Source organism: Panulirus ornatus, chromosome 57 (assembly GCF_036320965.1).
Source record: "Panulirus ornatus isolate Po-2019 chromosome 57, ASM3632096v1, whole genome shotgun sequence".
In the NCBI taxonomy this organism is placed as follows: Eukaryota; Metazoa; Arthropoda; class Malacostraca; order Decapoda; family Palinuridae; genus Panulirus; species Panulirus ornatus.
Genome location: NC_092280.1, coordinates 1,579,503 through 1,599,674, shown reverse-complemented (window position 1 = coordinate 1,599,674; position 20,172 = coordinate 1,579,503). Strand labels below are relative to the sequence as shown.

At 39.0% G+C, this 20,172-nt stretch overlaps 1 protein-coding gene across 3 annotated transcripts in view; it reads right to left on the bottom strand.

Moving 5' to 3' along the window:
* The window catches only part of LOC139766096 (proprotein convertase subtilisin/kexin type 7-like), a 36,415-nt gene extending 24,285 nt beyond the window's left edge, over positions 1 to 12,130 (bottom strand). Inside the window, exons 1-5 of one of the 3 annotated variants that reach the window (XM_071694251.1) lie at positions 11,817 to 12,130; positions 8,214 to 9,007; positions 6,037 to 6,235; positions 4,906 to 5,092; positions 3,866 to 4,014 (exon numbers count right to left, since the gene is read on the bottom strand). In XM_071694251.1, the coding sequence (XP_071550352.1) occupies positions 3,866 to 4,014; positions 4,906 to 5,092; positions 6,037 to 6,235; positions 8,214 to 9,002 (1,324 nt within the window). In that variant the 5' untranslated portion in view covers positions 9,003 to 9,007; positions 11,817 to 12,130. The remainder of the gene's footprint in view (positions 1 to 3,865; positions 4,015 to 4,905; positions 5,093 to 6,036; positions 6,236 to 8,213; positions 9,008 to 11,816) is intronic. The other 2 variants (XM_071694253.1, XM_071694252.1) reach the window with 2 other exon arrangements.
* Positions 12,131 to 20,172: the final 8,042 nt, after the last annotated feature.

Here is a 20,172-nt window from a genome sequence, read left to right as displayed (position 1 = left end):
ACACATGCACACAATTCACACTGCCTTTATTCATTCCCATCGCCACCTCACCACACATGGAATAACATCCCCCTCCCCCCTTATGTGTGCGAGGTAGCGCTAGGAAAAGACAACAAAGGCCCCATTCGTTCACACTCAGTCTCTAACTGTCATGTAATAATGCCCGAAACCGCAGCTCCCTTTCTACATCCAGGCCCCACAGAACTTTCCATGGTTTACCCCAGACGCTTCACATGCTCTGCTTCAATAATAATAATAATAATAATAATAATAATAATAATAATAATAATAATAATAATAACAATAATAATAATAATAATATAATAATAGTAATAATTATAAGTAATAATAATAATATTAATCATAATAATAATAATAATAATAATAATAATAATAATAATAATAATAATAATAAAAATAATAATAATATAATAATAATTGTAGAAGGTAACTGGAGGAAGTGAAGTGTTTTAGATATCTGGGAGTGGATCTGGCAGCGGATGGAAACATGGAAGCGGAAGTGGATCATAGGGTGGGGGAGGGGGTGAAAATTCTGGGAGCCTTGATGAATGTGTGGAAGTCGAGAACATTATCTCGGAAAGCAAAAATGGGTATGTTTGAAGGAATAGTGGTTCCAACAATGTTGTATGGTTGCGAGGCGTGGACTATGGATAGAGTTGTGCGCAGGAGGATGGATGTGCTGGAAATGAGATGTTTGAGGACAATGTGTGGTGTGAGGTGGTTTGATCGAGTAAGTAACGTAAGGGTAAGAGAGATGTGTGGAAATAAAAAGAGCGTGGTTGAGAGAGCAGAAGAGGGTGTTTTGAAATGGTTTGGTCACATGGAGAGAATGAGTGAGGAAAGATTGACCAAGAGGATATATGTGTCGGAGGTGGAGGGAACGAGGAGAAGAGGGAGACCAAATTGGAGGTGGAAAGATGGAGTGAAAAAGATTTTGTGTGATCGAGGTCTGAACATGCAGGAGGGTGAAAGGAGGGCAAGGAATAGAGTGAATTGGAGCGATGTGGTATACCGGGGTTGACGTGCTGTCAGTGGATTGAATCAAGGCATGTGAAGCGTCTGGGGTAAACCATGGAAAGCTGTGTAGGTATGTATATTTGCGTGTGTGGACGTATGTATATACATGTGTATGGGGGTGGGTTGGGCCATTTCTTTCGTCTGTTTCCTTGCGCTACCTCGCAAACGCGGGAGACAGCGGCAAAAAAAAAAAAAAAAAAAAAAAACTGATGGGGGGAAAAGCAGGGGCCAGGAAACCCTCCCTTTCTTGTATTTCAATTTCTATAAGATGGAACTGAAGTGGGAACCACGAAGGGAGTGCTCATGTTCCTCAAAGGCTCAGGCTGGGATGTCCTAATATGTGTTGACGTAACCATGATGAAATGAGATGAGAGACAGGTATCATGTTTGAGGATAGAAGCCTGGATGTTCTGGCTCTGAGTGAAGCAAAGCTCAAGGGTAAAGGGGAAGAATGGTTTGGAAAAGTCTTATAAGTAAAGTCAGGGGATGGTGAGAGGACAAGAGCTAAGAGATGAGTAGCACTACTCCTGAAGTAGGAGTTACAAAAGTGTGTGATACACTGTAAGAGAGTGAATTCTAGACTAATGCAGGTAAAAATGACAGTGGATGGCGAGATATGGGTGATTACTAGTGCTTATGCACCTGGCCATGAAAAGAAAGATCATGTGAGGAGAGTGTTTTGGGAGCAGTTGTGAGTGTATTGGCAGTCTTGATGCAAGAGACCAGATATTAGTGATGGGTGATTCAAATGCAGGTGAGTAATGTGGTAGTTGAGGGTATAACTGCAGACATGGGGTATTCAGTATCATGAATGTAAATGTCGAACAGTTTGTGGAAATGTGTGTTAACAACAAAAGAGCCACTGCCAGCAATAGTAAAGAAGGAAATGGCTGTGTCAGATCTACAGTGTAATGCTTAACTAAAGTTGTATGTGGTATGTACTAACAGTAAAAAGAGAAGTGAAGAAGCTAAAGTGAAATACAGTCTATGCTAACAATCACTTTCTGCAGCAAAAAAATTATTAACATAGGGTCAAGAATGTCCCTCTCTATGGTCAGTCTCTCCAGTTGTTCTTAATGTTCCACAAAGGCTTTCAAGAAAGTATTGCTATCAGCTTTAAACTACTTGCACCTTCATAAGTTGTACAGTTAACTGTTACTCTGGTGCAATTCATAAATGCATACTTAAATCTTAAGAAACTGCAGAAGCTGGTGACTGAGTTTGGTAAAGCGTGTGAAAGAAGAAAGTTAAGAATAAATGTGAATAAGAGCAAGGTAATTAGGTACAGTAGGGTTGAGGGTCAAGTCAATTGGGAGGTAAGTTTGAATGGAGAAAAACTGGAGGAAGTAAAGTGTTTTAGATATCTGGGAGTGGATCTGGCAGCGGATGGAACCATGGAAGCGGAAGTGGATCATAGGGTGGGGGAGGGGCGAAAATCCTGGGAGCCTTGAAGAATGTGTGGAAGTCGAGACCATTATCTCGGAAAGCAAAAATGGGTATGTTTGAATGAATAGTGGTTCCAACAATGTTCTATGGCTGCGAGGCATGGGCTATGGATAGAGTTGTGCGCAGGAGGATGGATGTGTTGGAAATGAGATGTTTGAGGACAATGTGTGGTGTGAGGTGGTTTGATTGAGTAAGTAACGAAAGGGTAAGAGAGATGTGTAGAAATAAAAAGAGCGTGGTTGAGAGAGCAGAAGAGGGTGTTTTGAAATGGTTTGGGCACATGGAGAGAATGAGTGAGGAAAGATTGACCAAGAGGATATATGTGTCGGAGGTGGAGGGAACGAGGAGAAGTGGGAGACCAAATTGGAGGTGGAAAGATGAAGTGAAAAAGATTTTGTGTGATCGGGGCCTGAACATGCAGGAGGGTGAAAGGAGGGCAAGGAATAGAGTGAATTGGATCAATGTGGTATACCGGGGTTGACGTGCTGTCAGTGGATTGAATCAGGGCATGTGAAGCGTCTGGGGTAAACCATGGAAAGCTGTGTAGGTATGTATATTTGCGTGTGTGGACGTATGTATATACATGTGTATGGGGGTGGGTTGGGCCATTTCTTTTGTCTGTTTCCTTGCACTACCTCGCACACGCGGGAGACAGCGACAAAAAAAAAAAAAAAAAAAAATCTTAAAAACCTCATTCACAGACACTCACCATCCACTGCTTGGTCTATCTCTCCACTAAGACCTTTCAACATGTTTCACATCTTTAATGTGCTGTCATCCATTAAACTTTTTAAAATTTTTGTACTATCACGCCATGCTTCCATTCACATGATTATCCAATGACTTTCTTACCCAAAATATTCTTTTCTTTTATCAAATTCTTTTAAATAATGTAATACTATACATTTATTAATTCCTCCCTTAATTCCTTCCCACTTGTGGGTTGAAACATTAAGACCCAAATCTGTAAATAATTGGAAAAAGATGTTCAAATCTTCCTTCTTTATATCAACCAACTTTCAATTTCTGTCTTCCCAATGCCATATTCATCATCACTCTAAAAAACCTCAATTCTTTAAGTTTTTCTAAGTTTTATCAATCAGACTTAAAGTGTTCTGGGAATGCCCAATACATAAAACCCTTCTATTCACATTCATTTATCACTATTTGACAACAGAAACATCAAAACAATAAACCACCATACCTACTCACTAGCTTAATTTATGAAGTATCATATACACAAAAAATACATATAACAATCTTTATTCTAAGCCACCATAATTTAGCCTCACCAAACTAAGAAGTACAATTTGATCTAAATTTGACCTAAAACTTGAAAGAATATGACGGCCTTAGAAAAACAGTAATTCAAACAGCTTACAGTTGTCCTTGTTCCTTCCACCATTACCAGATGCAACAACATATATGGCCCCATATCCCTTCCTCCCATACGTGATGCCGTGCACCAATGCACGTGAAGCCAGGTGGTGTGGACCATCTACTGTTCTTCCATCATCATCCGGACCCCAGCTGCCAGGGAATTCAAATACACCATCAAAATGTAATGAAGTTTGTTGAAAAGTAATACCACCCCCTCTCTGGTATGATTCAGAGAATGAAGTCTGCAACAGTAAATGACAAACAGAATGTAGGCAGTTGTGAAATGTCTTTTTAAAAATGAGTAAATGGAGTATATATAATACACAGAGAGAGGAACAAAGATACCAGTGAAGAAATATGGTCAGGATAAAAAGAAGTAACAGATACTGAGAGTGATGAATTGAGGAGGTAAGTATTTTGAAGGACTCGAATGTATTTGATGATAGGATAGCAGATTTAGGGTGTTGGGTCAAGTTGGTATGCAAAGTGAGAGAATTGTGGGCAGTGGTTTGGTGAAGAGAGAAGAGGTCGTGTAAATTTTCTTAACATGAAATGTGGCAAGGCGACTGGAGTGAAAGGGATAAACATGAGACAGAAGAAACTTGAAATTTTTTGGAAGTGAAAAGCCTGTTTTGTTTAAATGTGCTTAAATGTGCCAAGTCACAGTTGTTGGGAGACATAAGAGGGTAGAGAGTTCCAAAGCTTCAAGGTGTAGGGAAGGAAACAGTTATCAAATGAGCCATCCTTTAGAAAAGTTACAAAATAATATCCAAATCCAGTTACCTGAAATGTTAAACATACCTGCAAAACTAGTAACCTCATATTTTCCATGTTCCATACATTTTATTCCCTTCCTGAATGTAAGTCAACTCCAAAGCCTCCATAACAAAATTCAAATTACCTATCAATAGAATTAGTCACAAAGATGTGTAAAAGAGGCAAGCTGAAAGTTACTGTAAATATCTGGAATAGAAAGTATCACAATTATGACAAGCTAATGTACAATGTTTCAGTGAAGCAAATATTTTTTTTCCTGCTTACCTACAGGAATATATGTCATTCACTTCTAGTCCCTGTATGAATGCTGCAGCTTCCATTGAATCAGTCATACGTCCTCCAAGCACACGAATTCCCGAAATATTAGCTCGGTATGCTACACCAACACCACACACATTATTAGCAACTGCAGCAATCTCTCCAGCACATCTTGTACCATGTTCATTTCGTTCTGAAATCAAGTAATTCTAGATTGAAACTGAGAAACCACTAAATCCTATGTTTACTATTATCATGGAATATTCTGCAGGGTTTGGCTGTAGATGGTAGGCTCTGAATTTAGTACATTATATGTGACAAACCAATAGTAGATGAGTGCAAATGAGGCTGTTGTTTGTTTTGTTCCTGTTGCTCCTTTGCTAAGGTGGGAAAATCAATTAGGTATATAAAAATTATCATTATCATAAACCACTACAAATTTCAAAGTATATATTATTCTCTAGCCATTACAATATAGTATTCCATATCTAATTCTGTCAGCTAATGAAGAGAGATACTTCACTCACACTTTTGAAAACAAGTGTTAAGCAAAGATCCAAAAACAAAGGCTTTATTTTTCAAAGAAATTTCATTTCTGTTACCACCTGCCAAGTAACCAATTGATCTATTAGCCATTATCTATTGTAGAGTATGTTGCACTTGGAGCAAAGGCTTTTGCAAAATATGACATCATGAGGAGGAAGTAAATGCAAAGGGATTCTATAAGTGCATTGGCCATTACAAAATAAGATGTAAAAATTATATTTCATGGCAGGAAAATGGCAACACTAAGATAATTATTCACATACTTCTATTACTATACTATTCTCAACTTCATTCCCATTAACAAAGGGTAGATCAGGCATATACGATCTAGACAGAGGAAGCCCTATTGATAATCCTGCATTTTGCATGCAAAGTAACAAATCATCTATAAATGTAGATCTTTATCACTAACAAATTCGGTCTCTATATCATGGAATGATAAACTATGTCAGTATACCTTACACAACAGTTCTTCCCTATCAATTTCATAACCTACAGCATCCAATCAAGCGTTTCGCTGAAAAGCAAAGTTTAACGTACCTTCACACATGTATAGCATTTACATATACAGGAAACTAATATCACACTTACCTCCATTCTTAACAGGAGATGGATCAGGATCATCAGAGTTCAGGTCATATGACCCTGTGGGACTGTAGTTGTTTCTCAAGTCTGGGTGCCGCCATTCCAGCCCATCATCAATGACACATACAGTGACACCTCGACCAGTGATGCCACTCTCCCAAGCACCAACAACATTAATACCATACTGACCAGATACAGAGTTTTTCTGTAAATCGAAGAAAATGAAAGTATCATGAAGACTTGAACATAATAATTTAGTGATCTAAAATATACTGATAGGGGACAGAAATATCTAATACCACAAAACACAAACTAAATCTAAATACCTTGTAAATCTGTTTTTATGCCTAAATATAAACAAAATTCCATGTAACAATAGAAAGATTATGGGGAGAGTACTGGTGCAGAAGCATAATCAAAAAATGACAGAAAAATGCATTTTTTAAATAACGTACTAGTCACCCATGATAAAAAGAAAAAAATTTGATTTTTGAAAAACATTTCTTCCCTGAGATGGAGTTCCATGAGCATGAAATATTTTCTCAAGGAATATTAAAGTTTGGTCTTTCTAACCATCTACTTGTCTGGTGGTGAACTCAGTTTCCTAAACTGTCACTCATGTTTCAATTAAACATCCACTTGCTCATTCTTGGCCTATCCTCAGCCAACCACAGACCACTACAAAGACGATTTCATTGCCCACTGGATCTTGGATACAGACAATTCACTCACATCTTGACTGAAACAAGAGTAACTAGTGGGAAGAGCAAGTGTACCCCAATAAAATAGCAGAGGGTAAGAAGGTCCTAACCCTAATATTTCTAGACAGAATACATCATGCTTATGAGACAAACTGCTGATGGGAAGAAAATTTTCCAACTTAAGACAGCTACCTTTCCAGCTAAGAATAGAAGCATCAGCCAATGGTTACATATCAAAAAATAACTGATTATCAGGAACCAACAATCAGAGATAGTGATCTACTAGTTGTGTACGAATGTTACAATTTTTTATCAAAACGAAATGGCTAATATTTCCATGACTGACATTTAGAATACAACATGTATTGTGAAAAGATATAAAAAAAGGCAATACATTTTTGATGTCTGAATGAAGGCTTAATCTCTACCTGAAATATTACTCTTTACCATGAACTTTTCCTGCAGTCAACGTAAGGTGGTACATACAAAATATTTCCACAGCACTTTTGTTGTTGACCAGCTTCACAATTTTTCATTTAAAATATCTACAAAGTGAGTCTGCATATTTCTGGCCATCATAGAGTAAAGCAGGCATTACTTGCTTCCTCTATATGATAAAAATCAAGTCCCCAAGGGATGAACACACACAAAGAGAAACTACTACCAATCAAGGGAAACTAATTCTCTTAACAAAACTAATTTGCAAAACATATTATAGGACTGGTTATCACACTTCTTAAGAATGAGTTGTCTTATTCTATACTTGGAACTACAAATGATGACATAAAATATTTAGCTACATAAAACAATATCACAGTAATGTAGGCATTCATTTATATCATATTCTCAATACAGTACCACCTTAGTATCACATGACCACTTCAAAGGCAAGCTCTCTCTGTCTCTTTCTCTACTCAAACATCAAGCCATATACATTAAAAACATTATCATACAGCACACTAAATAAGAACCTAACATCATCATATTCATCCACTAAAAATCAACCTTTCTCTCTTTCAAATATTTCATGTTTACACTTGGTCAACAAAAAACAATGCCATAAATATCAACAATAATTATAAAACAATCTAAGCAATATACAGCAGCTACATGCCACACAATACTGTGCTTAGACACAAATTTCATACTAAAATACGATGATTTTTTAGGGTTAATCAGCATGGTTGATATTGCAAAAAATTCATATACTGACTGGTTAAGACACATTGATATCCATGCAGATGAGACACCTACAAAAATTTGGGCAAAAAACAAGAAAAAAAAATGCTCAACTAATGTTTTCACTAAAAGAAAAAAAAGAAAAAGCTAACAACTTAGATACACTTAACACCAACTTTATAATTATTAGCAATTTTATACATATTCAAAGTTCTAAAAAATATATATCCTTGTTAGCTATAATCTTATGACCAGTATATAAGAAAGTAGTCTCCAACACTTCTATCATAATCAAAATCTTACCAAATGCCACTGCTCCTCATATAAGGGGTCAAGAAACTCTACTCTACTTCGTTTCATCCGTGGTCTAAGTACTTCTTGTTTAGCATAAATAACACAGGGATGGCTACCAAAATAATGCTCCAAACAAGTCTCAATCCTCAGGAAAATTACTTCATCTGTAACGTGTTTCCTCCAGTTATCCAATATCAGAAAAGAGGCATTGCTCTTGTGCATTCTTTGTATATTTCGCTTTTGTCTGGTCCTCCACTTTTTCTTTACTTGAGAATAAGTCCAGAAGAAGGGATGAGCAACAATATATACATTTCTGAGAAAATTCAGCTCCTTTATAAGAATGAGCTGAGCTAATTTATCACAGCAACACATCTCTTGTCCCACTGAGTTATTCATGCCACTAGATAGAGGAACATCGCTATCTAAATTACATGTATAGTCTTTAGAGTGATTAGATCTTGATTTCATACCACTTTCACAACTAATATTGTATTTCATTTGGCCTTTTGTTCTAAAGCCACCTATTAAATCACTGATAGTGCATCCACTTGCAATTTCTACAACCCATGCAAGAGAATGCACATTAGACTCACGAACCAAGTGTAAATCCCCACGATGACGGTATTCCGAGGGGTCTACCTTATCTTTGGCAGAGACTGAAGCCAAGAAATTCATCACAAGAGCACAAACAAGAGTAAACCATGGTGGCTTTTGAGGCTTAAGTGGGAAGGAAATTCCAATGTGCACTGTAAACTGTTTTTCTTTGTTTCTGTGCCATTTTGAAGATATCGCCATCATCAGTTCTGGAAGAGATATCAAAATTTTACTATGAAACATATACAGTAATAGGCTTAAACCTAGAATGATAATTTCAAAAATAAGTGGAAGAATAATTTTCATTCTGCTGTACACAGACAGCAATAATAATATGCAAAACTGTTTAAATAATACCAGTGATCAATGACAGATTTTCTATTTTGCATAACTAATATCAAAAACTTAAATTCATAATGAATCAAACAAAGACACCAGTAAGTCATTAATTTGAGATTTAAGTACCTACATCATACTTCCTACTGGAAGAGAGATGTACATATAATGAAAGAATTTCCTGAATACGAAGCAAAATGGCCCGCAATGTTTTTTGTAACAATGAGAGTTATACATTCTTTAAAATCTTCAATCTTCAAATGAACCTCTCCAGCTTCAGGTTAACATAGACAAATTGATACACTAGGCTCATAGGTGGCTAATGAATTGTAATATCAATAAGTGCAAGGTTCTACACACTGATAGCAAAAGTGAAAATGCAAGCTACTGTATGAATTCTTCTAAGCTGCTTCTTCTAACTGCAGAGAGTAAATCAAGAAAGCCTCGAGCACAATAATCTCTGTTAACCTAAAACCTAGTAACAATGTACAGAAGCAGGTGAAAAATGTGAACAAAATTCTTGGGAATCACAGGTAGGGGCCTTCAAATTTAAGTCCAAAGAAATATTGGTTCCTCCCTTTCTTGAATTCTGTATTCAGTTTTGGTCAGCTTACCTGAAAAAAAAGAGAAAGAGGGAGAGTGAAGGGAGTGCAGCATCAGGCTACTACGATGATTCCTGGAAAAGTAAATCTTACAAGAGAAGAAACGACTTGAATCTATTCATCTTACAAAAGAAAGGACTGACAGGTTAAATATAGAAGTAATTCAAAATCATCAAAGGTGTTAATAATCTTGATCCATTAATTTACTCATGACTTGACTCACCAAATATTGTTCATAGTAATGGCCACATACTCATGGGCAAATGTTTTACATCAAATGAGAACACCTATCTATCTATCTATCTATCTATCTATCTATCTAACTATTCATCTATCTATCTATACCTCTGATGCCCATTCCCTTCCAGAACTTCGTCAAGGGGGTGGCCATAACTAGTGAGCTCCATTGCAGCTTCTTAGCCTTTAGTGCCTCATGCTTAACAGGCCATTCGCAAAGGGCACTCGATTGCAGTGTTTGCAGAGACTCCTACCTAATGTTACTACTTACTACTACCTAATGCTCTTGATGTTATAATGTTCCTACCTACTACTTCTAATGCTCCTGAGGAAATGTTCCTACCAACTACTATCTATTGCTCCTACCATTTTGCCAAAAGGCAGGGCCAGCACATAGCACTTACCACAGAAAAATGTAGAGGTACGAAGAATGAGCTGTGTGAGTTAAGTGTTGTCAAGTTTTATGTGTGACAAGAAGAAACTGTATGTTTCTGGACAGAATGCCAGTAGTCCATGTGTGGGTGAGGCAGAGAAATAAGACAGTTGCCTGGGTCAGAAGAGTGAAACTTGACAACAACTGAAGTGCTGGTTCACTACGCAGCTGTCACTAACCCTCCTAATACCCAGGCGGGTAGTACGGGTAATTTACATCCCTGGTAGTTGGCTGCCTACAGACTACCACCTACCATGAAGACACATGAATGTTTTGTATAGTATCATTAAGCTTTTTTTATGCATCCAGCTAAAAGTTTTCCTTACCGATCTCATAACAATATCTGCTTTTCCAGGCAGTTTTGATGCATTTTTTTTCAGTTTACTGTCCTTCTCTCTCAATCTCTGAGACCTTGTTCCTTCTAGGAACTCTTCTTGGTGGTTTTATTATGAGAGAAAAGCTTCTGGACTGCCCTATTCAAACACACTTCTAAGTTATGCTCCTCTATAGTAAGCTCTATCTCCACCACAACTTACTAGGTGTACACTTAGAATTCCACAATACATAAATACGTAACTTGTATCAGATGTACATTTGGTGACAAGAAATGATGAATGGGAGACAGTAAAGTGATATGAAAGTATGGGGTCTGTGATGAAGATGTCAACTATGAAAGATATGTGGAATATATGCATGACCGCCATAAGGGTCAGAAGTGAAAATGCACAACATACTATCATTACAGACATACTCATACTCTCAAGGTATAGGCACAGTGATGTCAGAGTAAACAGGATAACGCTGTTTCTACTTTCAAAAAATGCTGTATTACAGACACTGTGTATGCTAAGCAAGTGCATACTGAATCTTGCTTTATTTGCCTACAGAAATGGCGATTATTACATGTTGCGGTAGATTCCAATTCACAAACAATCATCAGGCTGATAAAATTTTGTTTCATATGTACTCTAGGCATATCTTAGGATAATTTCATTTACTTCCTTTCTGTGGTTTTCTTATTTATGTATTTCTAAAATAAGCTACTATTCTCCCTTATAATGCTTTCTATGTTCAATCCATGAACGTACTCTCTATCTCCAAATCCTTTTTGAATATGATATTGTTATTTTTCAACAACTCAATTTCTTTCGATAACCTTCCCTTTCATTCATGTGTCCATAATCCACATCTACAATGAATCTGGACCTAAAGTTTTGCGAGCTTAATAAAGCACCACGACGCTGAGTCATCAGCCTGGTTTCTAGAAAAAAATATTATCAAGGTATATGAGTTTTACCATTAATCTAAGAAAGTAACCTTTCCATATTACATCGGCCAATAATTACCATGAATCAACCACTTCAAATTGCCAGTTTCATCCTATAGGATTTCATAAGTTTAACCACATACCTGATAACCATCCAATGATTCCCTCCGATCATTATTTATTCGTACTAGCAAGACTGTTTCCGTATGCAAATATCAACAGGTCAAGTAGCATGGAGTGTAGTCATCATATTCAACAACCACAGACAACCACACAAGTGACTACTGAGTGACTGACCACGTCGACTGCAGCTGCCGCCTCCCCCAGCACTATTACCACATCTGATCACACCATTATCGCCACGTGGCGGAAATAGCTCGCCAGAGTATCACCAGTCATTATGCAACCCAAGGACATCTTTAAATGGATCCTTTAGTCTCCTTGAAGGTTGCACTCTACGTGATATCAGAGTAAGGTGTGCTCTTTTGAAGCAAGGAACTGCAGGAACGGCGCCGTCCAAGGACTTTAAAGCCTTGTAACGCTCTCACGGTCGACCCACAAATATCATTTTAATGACGACGCCTTGACCGGGTAGCAGGGTACAAGCTGTGACCTCACCTGATCTAATAGCCCTCGAATTTTGTGTTTGGTGGTCTATCCTACCATCTGTACCTGCAGTGTTAATCCACGACACTTACACCTACACTCGATGTCGGCGGTAGCAGATCAAGAGCTACCTCTGTATAGATAACCTGACCTATTCCTTAAGAAGTGCCGTTCTTACGAACTAAACCAAGTCTACCAACAGGAGAAAGGCCAGAAGCTTGCGACATTCGGCTTCAGCGTCTCATTCCCTTTTGAGAATAGTTACCCTTTGCAGACCTAATCTTACCGCCTCTTAAATACCCGGGTATCACTGTGACAAACCAGTTAGGCAATCGACTCACCACTCGACAACAACTGACCACTCCACTACCGAAAGTCTTTGTGATGCGACTCCAGACTCAAGCTGCCCTTCAGGCGTCTTCGTCAATAGAGGTCCCAGCGTGACTCCTGACGATTTCGTCTTCCTGGCAGGTTTCATTGTGGTACCTTATCTCCAACGTCCACCTTCGGCAAGAATGTTAAGGGACTGAATCCGCCCGCCACGAGCAGCAGCCGTAAAAACAAGGGACCTATGGCTCACCCGCGGCACTCCTGCACCCCTTGCGCATCTTCAGGAGCCTCCTGCAGCCCACGCACTATTCGGCAATCGCCACACACTCCAGGAGCCGCGATACGGGACACACCCACCATCACATGACTCCTGCCAGGCCCACTTCGTATTTCTCAACCTGCCACAACTGACCTCTCCTGTCATCCTATAACCCTGCACCTCGAGTATTTTACTGCCATCTGTTATCTCTGTATATCCTATCCTGTTTTTGTCGTTTAAAGTGTTTGCGTATCCTCTTTCAGTCTTAACTCTCCAATAAATCCTACCAGAAACACCCGCTAAAGACTCTTCGAATTTTGACCACGTTTGTGGTGTTACCTCCTAAGAAGAGTCCATGAAAACTTACATTATTACTATTATTACGCAGCCCTAAGACCACTTTTTACTGGTCTTCTGAAGGTTAAAGCTACGGTGCAATGTGTAGCAGGGAATGGATGGCCTACTTTGGAAAGTGAAGTTTTCCAACGAGACTGTACCCCTGTGCGTCCTCTGACAATGATATGATCTCCCTAAAACTGACTGACTTTATTTTGCGCTCTGTATCCACATGCAGGCGGAGTCCGGTAACACCCAGTAATGGAATCCCGAGAATACACACCCAACCAGTTTCAGTAACGGCACACCCGAGAACTTGCTGTCATTTACTAGAGCCTGAAGTAAGCATAGTATTTACACACACACACACACACACACACACACACACACACGACTTTTATGGTATGAGAGTGGTGGATAGATTCAGCATAATGAATTAAGATGCGGTTAAAGCAGACAACATGCACAAATTTATGAAGTATGATAGTAGAGAAGGTTCAGGAAATGGGGCCTCACGAGTGTAAAACTCCCTCCCCATACAGAACAAATAGGTAATTGCATTCTCCCCCCCCCCCCCCCACACACACACACTCACTCGTCTATCATAGCCAATGTCAGGTGCTCATTTAAAGGCCAGCCCAGAGGGAAGGATGAACACCTGGGTTGGTTAATGGTGGACTGGAACCCTTGCAGGCTGACTCATGGACGGTGTGTGTGTGTGTGTGTGTGTGTAATTCACAATTTCCAAATACCCATTTCCACAGTATGGGGAGGAAGCCCGAATCATGCAGAGCCCAATTTCTTGAGCCCTCCCAACGTTGCACAGCTCGCAAAACCCATGCATTTTGTCAGCATTCACAATTTATCATCGAGCCCATTCCACTCATCCACTACTCTCACTCTGTTAAAGCTCTTCTTTACATTTTTTCTTACAAGTTGTTTCATTTTAATGTTACAACCTCTGGCTATTCTTTCGTTGCATCCCTCGACGAATTGTTCACTCTTGACATCCCCAAAGTTATCTTAAATTTTCAATATTTTTATCAATTTACCCCTCAACTCTTGGCTCTTCTTCTTTGATGAACAAATGTGTATAGCCTCAACCTCTTACTGCAGCTCAGGTTTCAAAGTCTAGTACAATCCTGTTAAACAATCAGTTCATTATGCTCTACGAAACGGTATATATCACACTCCTGACATCCCTGACGAGTGTTAGACTTACGTGTTTAGTAGGTTATTGACATTTTATCTGCTTCATGGCGGGATATGAAATTAATTCTCGTAAACTACGAGAAAATATTCTTCCAGTTTCCCTTACGGTTGTCAGAGACTTAACTTTTGACAGATTTCGGCTATACTGAGTATGTCTCCTTCCTCAATCAAAAACTATCTGACTGAATATCTACAAAGTCATTATCACACATTAATCACCTCTGCGAATCCGACATATATTCGTGGTTGTAAAGTCTTGGCTATGGCGGTATTCCCGCCCATGTGGTAACACTGCGTCTCAAGTATTGTTTGTTTACATGTGCATCGCTTCATAGAAAACCATCTGCCGGATTACACTATTAGTTTCCTGCTCTTTAATGATAAACGACCTTACAAAGATATCCATACAAAATATTTGTTCGGTATAATGTTTTATTACTTACGTATAAGCTGTTTCAACTTTGAATTCATAGAGTTCGCCGCTTTAACACCCAGTGTAAAGAAAATGATAGCAGTTCCTCTCTTCTGTTTAAATGTACTTTAAAACACGTAATCTTCCATGTATTAAGACCCATTCATGTGTTAATTGCATAAGACACCGTGACTCTATTCTAAACATACTGTTCAAGCTAATACATATGATCGGTGCGATTACATCTCTATTACGAAGACTTACTTTTTCCGTATTCTCAGAGGGTTTACATGAAAATTTTCTTTCATTTTCGCAATAATAATGGGTTTAAAAGATCTATGTTGAAATGGTTTTCGTATTAATACTCTGGACTCATGATCAGTCTACAACGTAAAAACAGACATGTAATGCGAGATCGCGCTCCACCCCCCGATTAAATATCATGGAATAAATTTGGTGTTGCACCGCCAGGGTAACATGCATCATATGATAACTCTTATTGTTGATCAAGACTTCTGTATTCCTAAGCTACAGAAAAAATACACCTATAATATCTAGGTTATAATCTTACAGTATTAATCCTTTATCTAATTATCTGGTGTCTGAATATTTAATAACAGACTCGATCAGACTGGGAGACTGAAATTTTGATCAAACACATCATGTTATCACATTTTCAATATAGAATACCTAAGAACAAAGTCTGGATGTTGAAACTAAACTACCTAGCTGCTGTCCTTGGGAAATGTGACGAAGAGACACGAGATTCAATGGTATGAACAACTGTCGGGGATTCTTTCATACGTACTTGTTAAGGCGGGTTTTCAACCTCAGATTCTTCTTGGTTCGCTGTTGCTGGGTTGCCTTGCCCACGGTCCTCGAGCCGTTTCCTGAAACTTATGTTCTACGTTCTACGGAATTTTGCTACAGTGCGATCTTAACCTCCTCCAAGGGAACAGGCTCCACAGTGTAAGGATTCAGGAATGTTGAGGAACGTTAAGTACTTTGCCTGGAGTTACCGTCGTGCGGACGTCTGGTTTCGAATGACCCTTGTGGTCGTACGTAAGGTTTGATGAAGGGTAAACATTGCTGGAGGGACCAGAATAGCTGGTTCATCTGGGAGCATAGTTGCTTGACAAAGTGAACCTGGAGTTGACAAAAAAGTATAACTGGGTGTACATTGTAGCACAACAATGTCAGTTACTGTGTTAGGCTGTGCTCTTTTAAGTTGTCAGTGCTAACTTGTGAAAATGCTTAGACTCGAGAGGAGTTTCAGGTCTTTCAAAAGGGAGATTCGGGTTGTTGATCACATACCATATAAATCAAATCATGTAAAAGTATCTCACCGAATTAGTGCGTGATCAGAGACTGAACAAGCACTGATTACAAATGGTCAGTGTCAGTAAGACAGGTATATTTATGAGTATGCTTCTTCTACGACGTTTAGTTTGGCTTTAGCCTCCTTCGAAAGGAAAAGCCTTATAAAAGTGATATTTTTCAAAACCCCAGAATGTCAGTCGGGCTTGACATGCAAAATCGGAACCCGATTGGGATCAGTTCACGGTGTGTCTATGTAGATGACCTTGGTTTTGCGTGTTTGGCATAGAAATACTTGGAAGTTCATGTAATCACTAAGTAAGCAGTTTCTCCACAGAATTAGAGGATTCAAGTAGAGCAGTACGTTGTTCTGCAGGACAGAGCGTATTAAAGAGCCAAGAGTGGAACTGTAAGTCAATTCTGGTGCCAAGAATACCATGTCTTCCTTCAATGACAAGTAGATGAGGAGGACCAGAGGGAAGTTGCCAATCGAGTTTTCAAGACGGGGGTTCGTCACGAGTGCAGTCTTGAGTTCTAGGTGCACCCTTGAGAATGGATACTGGGTGATATGTTCCGTTTTACTGACAAGCTGTGTCAAGAAACTGTTGGAAGTCTTTCCAAGGGGTTCACTCATATTGGCGACCTTGGTCTCAGATAACAGTATATGTTACATCAGGCCAGAAAACCCATCCATGAGGAAAGGCAAAGTCAGTGGATCCAGCAGATGTTATGCAGCACTGGTCAAGCTTTGGTCAGAAAGTGGCAGAAGCAGCACGAAGTTGGAACTGGTGTACAGGTTCCCGGGTGTGATAGTGAAGTTGGGCTGCTATCACTGAGGACAAGGTCCAACACCAGTTGTCTGCATTGCGCCATATGACTTGTTCGGTGACAAAAACGTCTCGTCACTCCAACACCAGGTTGAACCAGATGGGAGGCTTTGAAAATTTCTCCTTAGTGTTTCGTAGATCGTAGAGATGAGGGGTACCAGGAAGTAAATGAGTGCTGAGGAGGGACTTACAGCAGAATAAGTAAAATCCCCATAGTTGATGGTGCCCGGGTTATGGAGAACAGCACTAATGGAGTAGTAAGAGAGCATCTGTGATCATCTTGTCAATTTTATTGATTTGACAAGTGAGAAAACTGAACTGCAAGATGTAATACAGATGATGAGTGACTCGAAGGGAACAGAGAGGCATACTTCAGTTAGAACATGGAATTCTTAGCCTTGAAAGAAGTGATGAAGGTGTTAAATGGTGGTGTTGATGGTGACAAGTTAGCTGCCAATAATACTGCATTTCTCTTTGCTGTGGTAAACAGCTTAGAAAAATGATTAGCCAGCCACTTGTTGAAGAAGAGCACCAATGGCTATAAGGACATCCTTGGAAAGATTGATGAGAGTATCAGGAGCGGGATGGGCAAATAAGGTCAATCCTGTGATCTGCTTGACAGCAGTGGAGATGATTTGTATCCATGAGCCATTACCAAAGTCTCCACAGTAAGGGATGAAGCAGTGATAAAAGTTGACTGCTCCTAGGAATTCTCGCCATTTCCACGTTGATGGACAAAGAAACCCCAAGATGGCTTTAAACACCTTCATGTGTTAAGGTTATATCTAAGAGTACAGACGCTCTCACCAGATATTATTAATATTATCTATAACCCCAAGACCCTCTTTTGTAGAACAACTGCAGCTTTGAGGCTGCACTTCAATCATAGGCAAAGAAATGATGGACCTCCTTTGGAAATAAGAGTTTTGTTAAAACTACACTCTTTCATCAACTAATGATAGTACACCTTTGCCAAAGGTGTTTTTTTTTTTCTTATGCTGTAACCGCATGCAAAGGGAGTCTAATAAAACTGTCGATCCCTTATTGTCATACATATTTTGGGGTACGGGAATCTGTAAGTATAGGAAGTTGAAGTGTGCACTACAACTCTATGGCAATGCTGCATTTCTCAGGAGGCTGGCCACGTTCGATTATCACGACCACAGGTAGTGCAATGTTGCGTGTAAGACAAGTATTGGACAGTTGAAGCATAGGTTGCATCATGGGAACTTGTGGTACTTTGAATCTGCGCTATTAGTGCTGAAGAGATGGACACTGACTTCATAGTTGCATCATGGGAACTTGCGGTATTTTGAATCTGTGCTTTTAGTGCTGAAGAGATGGATGGTGTCCAGACTGCAAATGAGAAAGAATAACTCATACATGTTTGGGGAGTGTGAGTTCAGATGGGTGTATATCTGCTGTGGTATCAAACACTGGATTGGAAGGGCGTTTTACTGCTTGGGGCATTTTGGTGTGGTGTTTGGTCAGTGCTATGTTTGTTTGGGGTGAAGGGATTTGTGAGTACAGATGGTTGATGATTTATGAAGCTGTAGTAATTATCCTGTTTCTTCAAGGGGGTATCAATGGTTATTGAGTATTTGGAGGGAAGAGTTCAGAGCTGTTGCAAGGACCTCAGTGCCCAGCATTCAGGGATGAGACTGTACAGCATTGGCAATATACTTTTATTGTGTTGAATATTTGTGGTGGCTAAGCAGCCAATGATTTATGCTTTGAGAGGAACTATGGGATGCATTGGAGCATAATGTGATTTTACTTGGAGTACACTGAAAATTGGAGTCCTTAAGGTTATACAATTATAATAATGATAATGATAATAATAATAATAATAATAATAATAATAATAATGATAATAATAATAATAATAATAATAATAATAATAATATTTTCTTTTTTGAGGTAAAACCATGGAAAGTTTTGTGGGGCCTGGATGTGGAAATTTTTGTGGGGCATGGATGTGGAAAGGGAGCTATGGTTTCGGTTCATTACACATACAAATGAACGAATGTGGCATTTGTTGTCTTTTCCTAGCACTACCTCGCGTGGAGGGGGGGGGTGCTATTCACGTGTGACGGGGTGGCGACGAGAATGGATGAAGGCATCAAGTATGAATATGTACATGTGTGTATATGTATATGTCTGTGTATGTATACGTTGAAATATGCGTGTGAGGACATTATGTATGTACATGTTATGTGGATGGATTGGACCATTCTTTCGTCTGTTTCCTTGCGCTACCTCGCTAACGTGGGAGACAGTGACTAAGTAAAAAAATAGTAATAATGATAATAATAATAATATAATAATAATAATATGATAATAATAATAATAATAATAATGATAATAATAATAATAATAATAATAATAATAATGAAGTGCTGAGGAGGAGTGTGGTGGAGGTATGTTGGCTAGTGATAAGCCTGTATCATGGACGACACCATGTTGCTTGCTAAGAGTGAATTGCAAGGGAGGTACAAAAGGTCGTAAATGTGTTTTATTGTGTGTGTGTGTATGTGTAGGCGATTGAAGGTAAATTTAATTAAAAGTAAAGTAATGGTGTTCGAAATCAACAGATACAGATTTTTCAAAGCCCTATAGAGTGAAAGTTTAAGAAACTGTCTTACAGATATAGGGGAGAAAGACTGGAAGAGGTGATAGAAGTTTAGTGTTTGGGAGCTATCTTTGGTATGTTTGGTGACATGGAAGGAAAGATACGGAAGAGCATTACTGTGCAGAAGAGTTATAGGATCCTTCAACAAAATAATGAAGGGTAGAGGTGTAAGTATGGAAGTGAAGAAAGGATTAATGGACAGCATTAATCCTCTAAACCCTGCCTGACCTCTGCATCCAAAACAGTGACATGAGATGAGTCACAGAGGTCAAGAATCCAGGCTTTAGAAACGAGTTGAGAAGAGAATTTGGTATGACCAGGTGGAATGAAGAGAGTAATGAGAGGATATAAGGTAGATATGGTATGGCGAGGAATGCAAAGAGAATGAATTGTAGTGTTAAAGTGGCTGCAACATAATTTGAGGTTCTGAGGTGGTTTGGATATGTGAAAAGAATGCAAGATGAGGTTTGCAAGAAGAGTGTATGACATTATAATTAAAAGGTTTGGTGTGAGAGAAATACCACCTGTGACTAGGAGAGAGAATGGAAGAGTTTTGGACGATATGCGG